General features: G+C 37.8%; 1 protein-coding gene across 1 annotated transcript in view; it reads right to left on the reverse strand.

Annotated features, from left to right (window-relative positions):
* Positions 1-14825, reverse strand: part of DCHS2 (dachsous cadherin-related 2) — a 92418-nt gene that overhangs the window by 44818 nt on the left and 32775 nt on the right. The window contains exons 2-3 of the mRNA XM_054175634.1: positions 12221-12412; positions 8612-8843 (exon numbers count right to left, since the gene is read on the reverse strand). Of these exons, the coding sequence (XP_054031609.1) occupies positions 8612-8843; positions 12221-12412 (424 nt within the window). The remainder of the gene's footprint in view (positions 1-8611; positions 8844-12220; positions 12413-14825) is intronic.

Raw genomic sequence — 14825 nt, forward strand, 5'->3', positions numbered from 1 at the left:
AAAAAAAATAGCTTTAACCCTTTTTTTCCAGAGGTTAAATGCATAAACATGGATTTTAAAACACTGCTGCTGTCAAATAAAAGGAAAGCAATCAAATGGACATTTTTCTAACTTGACTAATTGTGCATTTTTCTATTGACTAGGCCAAAAATATTTTGTTATTTTGGATACTTCAAGGTGTATGTGAAATTTTTGCATCCCAGTTTGACCTTCAATTATACACATTCTGTTTCATTCAGCATTTGTAGGATTGGGCACTAGCTTTGTAGCTAAGACATAATCTATACAGACACTTGAGACGGCTCTACCATGTTGGTGAACACGGCACGCTAGGCTCTACAACTGCACCATGTGACAGGAAAGAAGCAAGCAGCATCTTGGGATTCCCCTTTCTATGCACTTAGTTACATGCACTGAATTGTGACTACAGCAAACAGCCATCAAAAGCAGCTGCCATCATTCCTCAGAGCAGGCTGGCTAGGTGAACTGGATCTCCTGAAGTACGGTGCAGGAGAGCCCCCACTACTACACGGCAAAAGCAGAAACATGGGGCTAACTGTAAGAAGTGTGTGGTTGGAACAAGCTGTGTAAGTCACACATTTGATGTGCCAAACACAGCAGATGTATGCCTTGCTAAATAATACACTGAAGTCTAGTCACAGTTTTCCTTTCCTGCCTGTTTGCTAATTAAGAAAAGACAGTAGCTTATTGTTACTACCATGGTCATTTGCAGCCTGCAGTTTGTGTCTTCAGAGAACTCAAAAGACAATTAGGTTGCTGTTGTACAGAATATATGCTTCTATTATGAAAAGCAATTTCTAGAAACACTTTACCATGGAAAAGGAATAGTGAGATGGCTCCTTTGTGAGGTATGTTTTACTGAGACCAAAGCTCCCAGCAGAGGACCACACAGACAAGTGTGGTCCTGCTTTAAGAAATCACTGCATGAAAAAACATCTCCTTTCTTGCAGCTTGTTCATATATATGAACAATCTTTTCTGCTGGCTTTAATAGCATTTTATTTCCATATACTAATGATTTATTAGCTCTATTACCTCTGGTTAATTTCCACACTGCAGAACAGCAAGCTGAATTCCATTTTGCTTCACAGGTGAACAGTCACATACACAGCAGAGGAAGCATTAATATCCAGCCTCACTTACGCCTTGGCATTTTCATTTTCTTGACAAGACCAGCATGACTGTCATGACTACATATTTCAACCTTTATAACTCAAAACCATGACTCAAAGACTGCCTATCATGATTTGCGTGCACGTTTTAGACAGAATGTGCAATGCTGGTTGCCTGACGGCAACTGCCACTGCACTGGCGCAGGTTAGTTCAGCACAGCCACAGGGTGGGTTACAGATGTTTTGTTGCAGAACTATCTGTGCTTACTGGCTACTGCAGTTACAACTGCTCTGAAGAACCAATATATAGTAATATAGATATAAAAAATATATATGTATAGTAATATATATAGTACAAATGAAGGATGAAACCCTGACTGACCTGCTTCATCCTTTCCCACTCACTAAATGTGTGATGACACTAACTTCTGAAGTTCTTGTTTTCCACTTTGTTCCCAATGATGCTCATAGTCACACAGAATATCCAAACATGTTAGTGATAGAGAATGGTACCTGCCATTCTCTATCAATAGCATAATTTCTCACAGGCTTGATCTTGCTGATCTTACATTTATGGAGATGTACTCTGTTCCACAGGTAGGTTTAGCTTCTACACGGTGCTTCTCAAGAGTTAAAGGCAAGAGATAGGCCCACATACAATAGTTCTTTTAAAACATATTTTTTTCTCCATGATCTTGTATTCACTCCTAACATTACAACAGCACAGATCACCAAATCATAGCGCATTTTGTGTGGCAGAAATAATGCTACCATCCCAATAGGATTTCCACACATTAAACTGACCCCTTTGAAAACGTATCTGCTTTTCCACAGGGTCCTTATGAAAGCAAAACAAAACAAAACAAAAAAACCAGCTCATATTTACAATCATTCATAGAAAAACAAAACATTTTCCACACTTCCCACTGCAGAGGCAAAGATATAAATCAGAATGTGCTAACTTCTCTGAATAGCTTTGAAATGTGTACTCATTTAAAGAGCTTCCAGTATTTTCTCATGGTTGATGAAATGAAAAAGCAAATTTAGAATATGGCATGAGGAATAAAATCACCAACTGTCAACAGTGCTCTCTAAGACCACAAAACTGAACAGCCTAACAACTTTAAATTATGGCTGTACTTCTTCAGCAAGTATCCTGGGATGGGTCGGCAGGCATGGCCATCATGAGCTGACACAGCTCAGACAGCAAGCAGATGGCAAAAGGATACATATAGGTCATCACCCCAATTCACCTTCAAAGCTGGCTACTGAACCTGCTGTTTGATACTGCATAGGTCAATGCTGACCCACTGACCTGCTCAGAGCATGGCTCACCCAGCCTAGCACCCCAGCGTCTCAGTGCCAAGACATGTACAGCACTGCTTTTTATGTGCCAGGAAAATGTTCAGATGATCGTAGTCAGGGTGATCCTCTGAGAGATTAATGCAGTTAGTAGGTGTAGACTAACCTTAAACCCAGCATTGTTCTAGGGAAGAATGATAGCTTCTGCTTGATATTGCTTTATAACTATCTGACTCATTGTCCATTCTCTAACTTTACCCTAACATTTAGTTTCGAGGTTTAGCAGTATATCTGTGTTTAAAATGCACCTTTTTAGTGAAGTTGCATCTTCGATGGCAAACACAACAACCCACTGCAAAATACATTTGAAGAGCTGGTTTAATAACTATCAGGAGAAAGGACAGATAAAACAGAATTGGTAATGCTTTTTTCCCCCAGAGTTTAAAGAAGAGAATTTTTTTTTAGAGCAACAGATGTAATATTATTGTATCTAAAAAGTTTGGCGGACTACTGATTTCACAAAGGATGAATTCCTAAGGAAAACGTATGCAACAGTAAAAGTCCAAAGAAAAATCTCAAACAGAGCTGGATCAGGCCTGGTCAGAACTTTCCAAAGCCCTATACTGGTTCCAAAATAAGTATTTAATTGAAGAAGCTCTCAAGAAAGGGCAAATAAAGCAAGCTGAACACGTCTCCTCCAGCTTGAAGGCAGGCAGAGAACAAGCTGCTGGCAGGAGAATGGCCCCATGCTCCCCAGTTACCAAGAATCAGCAGTTTTTTAGCTATGAAGTCCCCAGTACACACAGCTCTCCTGAGCAGGCAAGGTGCTCCACTTTGTCCAAAATGATTGAAAAAATATTAATAGAGTTGGGACACAGTCTCAAGCTGTGCCAGGGGAGGTTTAGACTCAAGGTGAGGAAAAAGTTCTTCACTGAGCGAGTCATTCGTCATTGGAATGGGCTGCCCAGGGAGGTGGTGGAGTCGCCGTCCCTGGAGGTGTTCAAGGGGAGATTGGACGTGGCACTTGGTGCCATGGTCTAGTTGTGAGGTCTGTTGGAACAGGTTGGACTTGATGATCCTTGGGGTCTCTTCCAACCTTAGTTACTGTGATACTGTGAGTTAAGAAACATCCAATGATTCTAACTTCAATCAGGTGATTACAACATCCACCAGAAAGCAAAAGCTTAAAGCAAAGCAAGAGCCCAACTGGGTCTTCCTGGTGACCACAGCAGTCGTTAAACTGTTAGGGCTTTCAGTTCCTTGCTTACTTTGTGAATGTACTGACTGATTTTCATTTGACTTGACCATTTAAAAATAATGGAATATTTTGCTCAATCTTTATCTCCAATTTAAAATTTGAACATACCCCTCCACCTTTCAAATAGTCAACAAGTGTGTATTTACTACATATTCTTCAGAATACTGTCAAACCTAACACTCAGCTCTTCAAAAACTCTCATTTTCTGTAGTCCATATTAAAAGAAACCTGGGGATACTGAACCAACTGTCATGTCAATCCATTGCCATCTCACTATTTGAACCTTACAGGACAGGACTAGAGTTTGGGAATGCTGAGTTAGCACAATAAACATTTTATGGCTTACCTTAGAACATCAAAACTAAACTTAATATAGGAAAAAAAAATATTACTTTGATGTAGCTTTCTCTATACTGTACTATTACATCCAAATAATTCTTTCCTAATAAAAAAAACTCAAATGCTAATTTGTCAATAACAGCATATAAGCAAAGAGACATAATGTGCTGTTGCAGGGACATTCCCCCTATTTCTGCCTTATTTTATTTCCTTAAAAAAGATGTAATAGTAACTCTGAGTATGTTTGCTGTCTTATTACATAAAAAGAGAACATTTCCACACAAAGCATAAATTAAAGAGAAAACAAACAAACAAAAAGACAAAACCCACAAAAATCAAAGGATACACCAGTAAGTCAGCAGGACTCTGCCCTGGTGAACAGTATTTTCAAAGACAAAGGCAGAGCCTTGCCTACACAACCTACACAGGTCAAGCACTGCCACATCACCTCACCAGGTCAATCTTGCTTACCTATCTTATTGAAGTTTCCCCAAACTATCTTTTTAGTCAAAGACCTTTTCAATGAAGCTACTGCCTGCAGACCCAAAGAAAGTGCAATGCACAACCTGGTAATAAAATTTCACTGTCGTGGTAAACAGAGATGGTATTTCTTCAAAGGCACTGTACCAAAAGATACATGTTTCCAGCATAGGTACAGAATGAAGCCTGATATGAGAACAATGAGATGTATTTGCTGTTCTTATATTAAAAGCATTAAGAAACATGCAAGATGCTCATCCTAATCTTCATGAACTGCTTTTCTACTACATAGACTCCCCTAGTATGTTCACTTTAACAGTTCAATAGCATGAATGCATTTTGCCAAGGCTGTCTGCTTTCTGTGTGTCTTGCCACTTTATTCTTTTCTATAGGTTAACTGAGAACATGAAGTATGTTAAGTACATGTGTACTTTAAACCCGTATAGCCTCTCTTAATGAAAAGTGTTGACTGTCTGGACTATACTGTACAAATCTTACATTATTCCTCTCCTCAAAAATGGGAGGTCTGGGTGTAATTTTTTACCTTTTCTCCATTCTTGTTATCAGCCCACAACATCTGTAAAATGCCACGGCACTTTGCTCAGTGGGTTCTTCTGTTTCTAAGATCTGACACTGACTTAACTACGAGAAAGGGGAGTGGGTTAGAATATTTTCGTAAGCAGTTTGTATTGCATTGTGCACAGTGCAATACCAAGCACACATCACCGCACTTTTGTATAGCTGATTTTTTGGCATATAGGTTGTGGGCACTTTTCTCTTTGAAGATGGTCAGTTCTACTGGATTTTATTCATAAAAAGAAAAGACACACCTTAACTGTCACTACAGATGGATTTTTAATGCCGTTCTGCTACACAGCTTTCTTTAAAGGCCAGAATTTGCACTCTCACCATTCATACAGCAAATTGTGCGTGATTCAAGGAGAATATACTATTTCCTGCATTCTTTACATTAGATTTCATATTAGACGAGATTCCAGTGAAGGTAGATGTGCACAAATTGTTCAGCTGAGACCATTAGTTTTTCCTTTGTGACTTAACTCAAAATTCTTCCAAAATGAAAACTCAGCATGTTAAACCAATGTCTTAGACATGGCCCTCTGATTTGCAGCATTCTGAATATGCTATCAATTTCATATGAAAGATCAGAGAAACAGTAATTGAAGAAACTGCAGCTTCAAAAAAAGCAAGTGGCCTCAAAATGTTCCAAAATAAAACACTCCTAATTTAAAATGTTATGTGAACCTCTTCTTCATATGTTGAGCAAATGTACTCCATGCTGTAAGAAAATGCCAAAAGTAGTTTAAAAATAAACTATTTTTCCCTACAGTACTATATGAAAACATCATTAATCATCATAAAAATTGCCTTGTTTACTTTAGAAAAGGATGCATCCCCGTTTTACTTTGATGCATATTACAATCTGCTACATATTAACATTGTATAATGCATGGATTTAAAGAAAGTTTGGATTTTTTGTTCCTCAAAAAGAAATTTTTGTATTTCAACTTTTGGTTTCAACCTGTATTGTAATTTAAAAACAACTTTCAAGTAACGACAATCTTTTAAGAAGTGACTATTAAAAAAAATAATGTTTCCATTTTCTTCAATAAAACAAAGCTTGTCAAAATCCTTAACTGTAATGAATCTATTCTGGTCTTCTAAACCAATTAGAAAAATGATTTTAAGTCAGTTTGACATTAAATTGTATTTACATATGGTGCCATAGTTCAGTAATGGAAGCAGTACAGCACTAAATTTGCACATTACCAAAACAAGAAAAATATGACAGTGAAGGAACTGTTCTGCACAAGTTCTACACTTAACCTCTCTTTTTACATCCATTACCAGGCACTGTTAAAGAGAGAAGATACTGGACTTATATCTGTCTTTTGGCTAATTAAGTTAATTCTTACACACTTCAATTCATGTGTCCTTCAGGTGTATTCTTCCTTATTCTTCTCCAGATGGCTATACTGCTAGACTGCTCTACATCTCTTAGAGAATGTTTTAGTTGAATGATGTCCTGTGCTGTCCACTGCACAGGTTTTCTGCCATACTTGTGACTGTATCCTGTGACTTACATCTTTAATTACCTTCTTAGCTCTAACTATAAATACAGCATCCTTCAGATAGTTTATTAGGAATCAACAGGAAAACCCATTGGCTTTTCCACTTGTACTGTTCTAATAAATTCATGAATGCTGTTCATAGATGATCAGATAGCTATGAAAGGAAATATAATGAACCCAAGATGTTGTTTACACCAACAATAGAAACAAACAACTGCACAAGTCACGAACTAGCAGAGAAACTGGTTTACAGTTCCCTATCCATACATTTTTCTGATTACACAGTTCTTTAAATGTTGTTGGGGTTTTGTGTGGATTGTCTATCATCAATCAAATAAGAAATACTTGGGAAGGGAAATAGAGCAAGTTTTATAAGAGCTTACCACAAACAATAAACACAGTATCCAAAAGCTAAAACAAGCATCACTAATAAAGATTTGTTTAGAATTCATAACACTTTTAAAGGGAATATCTATTTGCTCAATAAAAGGCTCTTCATTCTCACTCCCATTAAATTTATCTGTATACATTATCCCTATCACAGTACTTCAAACAAAACATGGAGTCCCTTCAAGAAGCTGAACACAGCCTCCTATGCACAGCTAAAAGCTCTCAATACATGCATACAATCGCTTTAATAAAGCAACAGCCAGAAGTTAGCCATAGCAGTGAAGAATTCAGGTTATGTTTTTTACTTCATTTTATCCATTTCTCTTAAAAATGAATCAGGGGTGGGGAGGGAGGGAAAGAAAACCAATGTATAGATTTTCAAATTTGCAATCTAGATGCCATAATATAGAAAATAAATCTACCCTGGGGACTTCAAGTCTATTGGGACAGTTTTCAAATGACCAATTATTTAACTGTGGAGATTCAGCTCCCTGATTATTGACTGATCTATATATTTTTGGCATTGGCTATGCCCCAGAGACTCTGATTTGACAGACTTAAAAGTCCAGAGTTAGGTAAATTCTGAAATAGCCAAGACAAGCAGACCAACTTCCTAGGAAGGCTGATTTCTTCTGTTCATCAGAGTAATTTGGGGACCGTGTAAGAAAGCAAAAATACTCAACATCTTGAAAGACTAGAGCCTTGCAATATTTCATATTCCAAACAGCTAATATATACACATATACAACAGTCCCATATGCAAGGGCTGATTCTCAAGTAAAACAGTGGCTGCAGGTTAACCAACCACATTTGTTGATACACTGCTCATGTTGATACACTGCTCATGATATTCCCAGCTGATGCTGATAATTATTTTAAGGTCAGAAAACAGGGGCTGTTTTGTAGCCATGGGAAGAGTAACTGAATGTCTGCCTTCAAAATTCCACGCTTCAAAATCTGCCTTCAAAAGATTCCATCCAGATTTGCTTTTACTGTAATTGTTTTCTTGCTCTCGTTGTCAGTCCTTTACTGAAGCTCTCTCAAAAAACAAGAGGCATGCAGAGTCACATTAGGATGTAAAAGGCAGGAAAAAGATTTGCAAAGCTAGTCACTGAATCAAACAGGGAAGCAGCTGGATACAATAAGGCCATGGGCAGGGGGGACTTATCCTAGCACAGTATGAAAAACAAAGGTTAGTACAGAAACAGAGAGATTAAATGAAAGTACAAGTATCTTGAAGGATCTCTGTTGCTTCTCAAGAGTAAGAAATTTGGATGTTGTTGTAAAAATACAACACTAGTGTCCTCATTAGTTCCTTACAATGATGAATAGATTTGCAGCTGAAAACAGTGGGTAAGTGGCATACTGCTTGCCCCATATTGTACTGGCACATACGGTTTCCTATTCTCCTGTTTATTTCGGTGAATGCAAAGGCTCCATGTTAAACCTAAACCCTCCATCTTCCTCTAGAAATACTTTCCAGCAGAATCTAAGTTTCAACTGTATGACATGACTCCAAATAAAAAAAATATAACAACCCCCCCAAAAAACCCAAACAAAGTCAAAGTAAAGACACATATTGTATAATTATAGCTTTTCTGAACCATAGGCTCACAGTACCTGTGGATGTATCCACTGTGAAAAAAGAAGAAAATTCTCCCAGGACCAGTTCATATGTGACAACACCATATATTCCCGAATCTCTGTCTGTGGCAACAACATTGATGATCTCTACTCCTGGTTGTGTGCGACTACTGATGCTCGTCACATAGACCTCTTGTTCAAAAACAGGTTGATTATCATTAATATCTTCTATCTCAATGCGAACAAAAGCTTGGGCACTCAGCCCACCCTGTTGGATAAAGCAAAAAGTTAAAAATAAGAAACAATGTAAGTTTTAGAAGTGCAGACCTGGCTTCAGCCCATCATTAGGAAATGGAACATACTGCAACAACATAAAGCAATGAAAACGTCTGTTAAAAATCAACTTTGATTAATACCCCAGAATGCCACATTTACGCAAACCATGCACTCAGAGCAACTCCAGTGGGCTGACTGAGCACAAAAAGAAGTTCAGCTTCTTGTGACAGTGGAGCCTGAACGTAGTTATTTTTGTTAATACTAGCAAGTATTATGCATGTCAAATACTTGATAGTCTAACCTCACCTGTTTTTTACTGCAATCACCTACACGCCACTCCTTCCTTCACTGTGACAAGTCCTGGGCTTCCATTAGCCTCAAAACTACTCAGCCAGCCATGAAACCCCATGCAAATACGGGAGAAGCAGACACGTGCGGACCTCCTGGGTTCACTGCCAATACTCCAACCCTACTTCAGGGTGAATCCCTTCTCCAATACCTTGATTTCAAAGGGAGGGAAATCCCTGTGCAGGAGCTAAAAGGGAAGGCCCATGTGCTCTGTCAGAAGATGCTCTGCAGCTCCACAGCTGTCATGTACATTAGGACAGAAATCAGAAACATTAAGGGAAGAGGGCAAGGAAAAAGTGAGGTCAGGATTAAAATCTTAAAACATGGTTGGAACAGCATGAAACCAAACTGCAAAAGTTCATGAGAACTTGTATTAAACTGCTTTTTCCAAGTTTCAGTAATGCTAAACAGACATAAAAATCCAATCCAATTTGCAGTTATCCAAAGGAGTTATATAAACACTGAAAAGTCTCTGTAAATTAGGTTCCCCCATTTACTTTAGAATGAATCAATCTCTCAGGAGACAGATCAAATTTTACAATAGGTAGAGATCCTTCCTTTTCCTGAGGCAGCAGTGTATTCCCCTCACACAAGTCAAGTACAGTATTAACTTATTAACTTACAATGTTAACTGATTATGGCCCAGTTCTTGTTTTGGCTATGACAATTTAAAAAATATAATCCCAAGTGAGAAGAAACAAAATGCTTCTACTTTCAACGACATGGATACACTTAATCTACTCAGAAGCAAGCATGACATAGCATATCTTGAAAAATATGAAGATCGATTTAAACAAATCTGTTGCTGGCTGAAAAATAACATTTGCCAAAATATGTTACAAGCAACAGAAAGCCACAGTTAATTTTTAAATTCCCTTTCTTAAATGTTCAATTTTTTTAGCTTCTATTCTGCTGTTTGATGCAACAAGAAGACAGAATTGACAGTATTGTCAGATTTCACAGTACATGTGACCTAAATCTCTCTCAAGTGCTTGTGGAGGTTCCCCAAACAACATAGCTTCATCTGAATTTTTTTTTCCAGAGAGAAAAAATCCATACTATTTTAACACCATTACAAGAAAATTTCACCTGCCTGTAAATTCAAAGACTCCCAAAATGCCTACTGAAATGGTTTCTGATCTATCATACATGCATAAATACAGGTGTCATGACTAAGGGTGCAGTTTGAATACGGGGTGTTCCAGGAAGAGCTGGCATGTTAATCACAGGAGGGTCATCTTCTCTACAGGAACAGCTCTACACTTTGCCACAGCTCAGGAGAGGAAGTTAGATGCAGATGATGTGGAAATCAGTGCAAACCTCCTTCTATACACCTAGCTACATGATGTCTTTTCATATAGAAGCATTTCAAGTATGAGTACCAAATATGTATGTGAAATCAGTGACTTTGGAATCACAAATGGCGCTGCCAGCTGAAAAGGCTAAAGCAAAGATGATGAGTCTGGTCTCAACTTTATCAGTGAAAGTGCTCCCACAAGCTCTTACGGAATGTTTATTTACAGCAGCGTAACACAATCCATTTTCCACTTGCTCCTCGATGGGCTCTTGAGTGCAATTTCAGTTCTCCCACTATGCTCCTCCATGTAACGCTTAGAAGACATGACTGACAAGATCCAAAACCATGTAATGAAGTAGGCACGAACAGGTGGAGGAAATGGATACTTTTGCTGTAAGATAAACTGAGCACCACCTGGAAAATACTTTCTTTTTCTCCTCATTTCTAATTAAATGTTATTTTCTTTCCTTTTCATCTCCTCCTGCTTTGTAAATATTGACCCTTCACTCTTCCTCTCTATCTTTTCTCCCCAGATCATAGCCTTTACTTTGAAATCCATTCCTAATGTCTTCAATCCATCAAAAACAACAGCAGAATGCCAGGAGACAAAACATCCTGCTGTAATTCTGAATACAAAAAATTTAGAAAAGCCTGTATTGAATTTAGGTGTTCCAGTATTTAAGTATCAGATATGCACATTTTTACAAGAGAAATCCATGGGATCTACAAAGTGCTTTCATAAAAAGATGAAGTCCTTCACTATGTTTCTTCAGAGCACCATAACAGAAAGCAAAGGAAATAATTAAAAACAACAACAAAACTTAAAAAAAATAATAAAATTCTAGCACAACTACACTTTAAAAATATCTTAGATACACCAACCAGTAACCTTTTTCTTTTGTCTCTTCAGTTCACTACTACAGCAAAAGGAAGTTAGGAATGCATTGCTTGAGGTCTCCTTCCAGGCTTCTCACTGCAAATCACCTTTGGACACTTTCATAACCAAATGAATCAGGGCACGGTTTTCTTCTAGTCTTTTCCAGAAGCTGCACTACCAAAATTTTCTGTTATGTGGCACTGGGTAGGTGAAGTGAGTACACCAGACATCTGGATGTGCTCCTAAACAATCAACATCTCATCCTTGCCAAGCAGATCTGAAATGGACTCTTTCAAGCACATACAACTACCTTGTGCTTGATGCTTTGTGAATACCCACTTCCAAGCACCACATCTTGTAAAGCAGGAAAACTTTCAGACAAAGTGCTGCAGGGAGGCTGTAACCAGCCACAGATGCAGCAATGGCATCATTAGCTAGACAGGATACAGAATTTATTCAGGAAAATCACTGGGACTCACAGTAGCCACACAGCCCTGGCACAAGTTACGGTTTTATTACTGCAGTAGTCATCTTGAAAAGCAGGGAGCAGAGGTAACCTAGACTCCACCTGTTCCCACAGGAGGAAGAAAATCGGCAGAGACCAACACGCCGTAGAAATTGTTTATAACAACTTTAGGAGTAATTAAGGATTTTACAGGCAATTTTACCAAATTGGGTCAAAATTTATGGTTCATGAGGTAACACTTTCTTCCCTCTATAGGCATAATAATTTATTAAAAATCCAATATTTTTTACATTCTCATTACATTCTTATTTAAAAGTATACAGCACATCCAAGTTCACAAATGCATTCACAAATTTGGCAGTATGGAAAGGCAAAACTTACCCCATCTATAGCTTTTACTAAGAGGTCATAAGTGGTTGGATTTTCTTCCCTGTCAATGTCTTGAGATACACAGATCTGACCAGTATGTGGGTCAATATGGAAGGCTTTGGATTTCTCATAATAATGAAATCCATCATAAAGAGAATACTCAATTTCACCAAACTGGTCAGCATCTGCATCTGTTGCCTTGACCTGCAAAAAAACAACAGATTAAAAACAAACCAACCAACTAAACCAACCAACCACAAAAAAAACAAAAACACCAAACAAAACCCAACAACAAAAAAACAAAGCCAGTGAAACTACTATTTGACAATCAGATACTTTTTTTAAAGTTACCTGTTTGGATTGTAAAAGTAAATGGCAAAAACAATAAATACAAACACACTCTGCCACCTAAGTTGTCTGCAGTTTATAAAATAGTAACTCTGGTACTCGCAGTGTAATTACTGCAACAAGCATGTAAGATTGATTAGATCTGTCTGTAACATTCCTTGTTTATCTGTCAGTTATCTCAATCAAATAGACTTTCCATGACTGGAAAAGTCACACACATTAAGCCATGCCAGTAGGCCATACCTTAAGCTACTTTCCCTTCACGTTGTTTTTAAAAGTGGAGGTAGGTTTTACAAATCCCACATAACACAGAGATCAGAAAAGTGCTGCAAGACATTCTTACCTATTTTCTAAAAGACTCCTCAGAGCTAAATTTAGAAAGAAGGCATGGGGGCACAGTGATTCATACAAGTTAAGAACTGGAAGGGTTTTAATCTCCAGTCCACTGTCCAAAGAGCTAGAGTTCTACTAACACAACTCCCAAAGCAGGACCACAGAATAAAAGCTGCCTGGCTGCATTTGTACCATGTGACATAACCGTACTGTTTTATCAGCCATCAAATATAAAGTCAGTTGGATATTCGAGTGTGCAGCTCTTGTTCTTTGGACCAGGGGTAGATTGATTTAAATACATATCTGATAAACAGAGTAGTTTTGTACATTGTTCCTTTTATTGCCCTAAAATCTCTGATTACAAAAGCTCTTCTCTGGTATGTTTCATTGTGAAAGCTTTATTTTCTTAGATATTTGTAAATTTAAGTAATTTGTAAAATATGTATACATGAAGAATGACAGCATTTTTAGTTCTCTAATTTGTCAGTACCAAAGGATTTATCCTCCTCAGTTCATTTCATTTTCTACTTTACTTGTCCTGCTAGTACAAACATGGCCTTAAAGACCAGCCAGTGCCTTCATAACACACTTGCTTCTTTGCCCAGAGAGGAATTGTTTTGGCATTAAGATAATGAACTGGGACAGAATCAAAACCAAGGGAACAAAAACATGGCTTGAGAAGGCTGAAAAACAGAAGCGGGAAAAGAGAAACCAAGTACAAACAAAAAGGTTACACTGTATCAGTTACCTCTGCCAGAATTTTTAAATGACAGCCCAAAAAAATACATGTGTTACTTCAATTATTTTTTTCTCGTTGTGGTTTATTGGTTGTTTAAGGACAACCAAAGGTTAAGTGAATTTCTTCACTTCTGCGTGGGATGTTTGGGATTTGCTGTATTTCAGAAGAGGTATTACTGTGACTGTAATTGCAACACATATTCCAGTGTATTTTTGCCCTGCCAAACAATTTTTCACAGCACTGAAGGCCATTCTATTATAAATAGAAAGCTCCTCCAGCCTAGCCCCATGCTCATAAAGCCCTCCGTACCCATATTCCCACCCTTGCAGTTTGTATCCCACAGCTGCAGCAAGGGTGCAATGCACAGCCACTCACTCTGGGTAAGTTAGAGGCAAAACTCACACTTGCATTCAGTTAACAAAGACCTGTCTTAAAAATGCTTCACAGCTGTATATAAATCAAGATTGCAACATACATATTTCACAAACCTTGTATCTTGTTATTTCTGTCATGAAAAATAAAAAGAAAATCCCCTAAGTTCAGTGTGCTCTTGGGACTCTGCCACCCTGATGCTTTGGAACGGTAACTCAATTGGTTAAGTATTTAAATTTGTATCTTCTGCCTGAAATCTAACACAGGTGCAATACTGAAAGGTTCTGTTTCCCTGTGCCTGCATGCAGTGACATGTGTAAATACTAACATTTGTCTGCAGCTGAGTGTGTCACTAATTACAGGTGTGAAATTCAAGAGTATTGTTAGAACTTTAGCCCATTATGTTCAGCAACTTGCTTGTTCTTGTAAATTATATAGTCTTCAGACTTTGAGCAGCACACGCAAAGGCAGAACAAAAAGAAATTTAAATAAAAATGCTTCAGTTCAAAGCAATATAAATTTGAAGGTCTGTGATCAAATTTAATTAATAATCACAAGGAGCAGAACTAAGTGGCATCAGAGTTCTTGCATTTATAAAAGCACAATCTTTCTCCCTGTTCCTCACATCCATTCAATTTCCACCTGCTTAGTAGTCCTTTTTTTAATCATTCAACATAGAAGCTTTATTCTGAAGAAGGAAGAATCTGGAATGAAAAGTGAATAAAAAATTTACTGTAGCAGACTGCTGAAGTTGAATGGCACTACACCTGAGATCATGGTAGCAATTAACTATTATCATAGAAACATTTAGGTTAGAAAAGATGC

This window comes from Dryobates pubescens, chromosome 1 (assembly GCF_014839835.1).
Source record: "Dryobates pubescens isolate bDryPub1 chromosome 1, bDryPub1.pri, whole genome shotgun sequence".
Lineage (NCBI taxonomy): Eukaryota > Metazoa > Chordata > Aves > Piciformes > Picidae > Dryobates > Dryobates pubescens.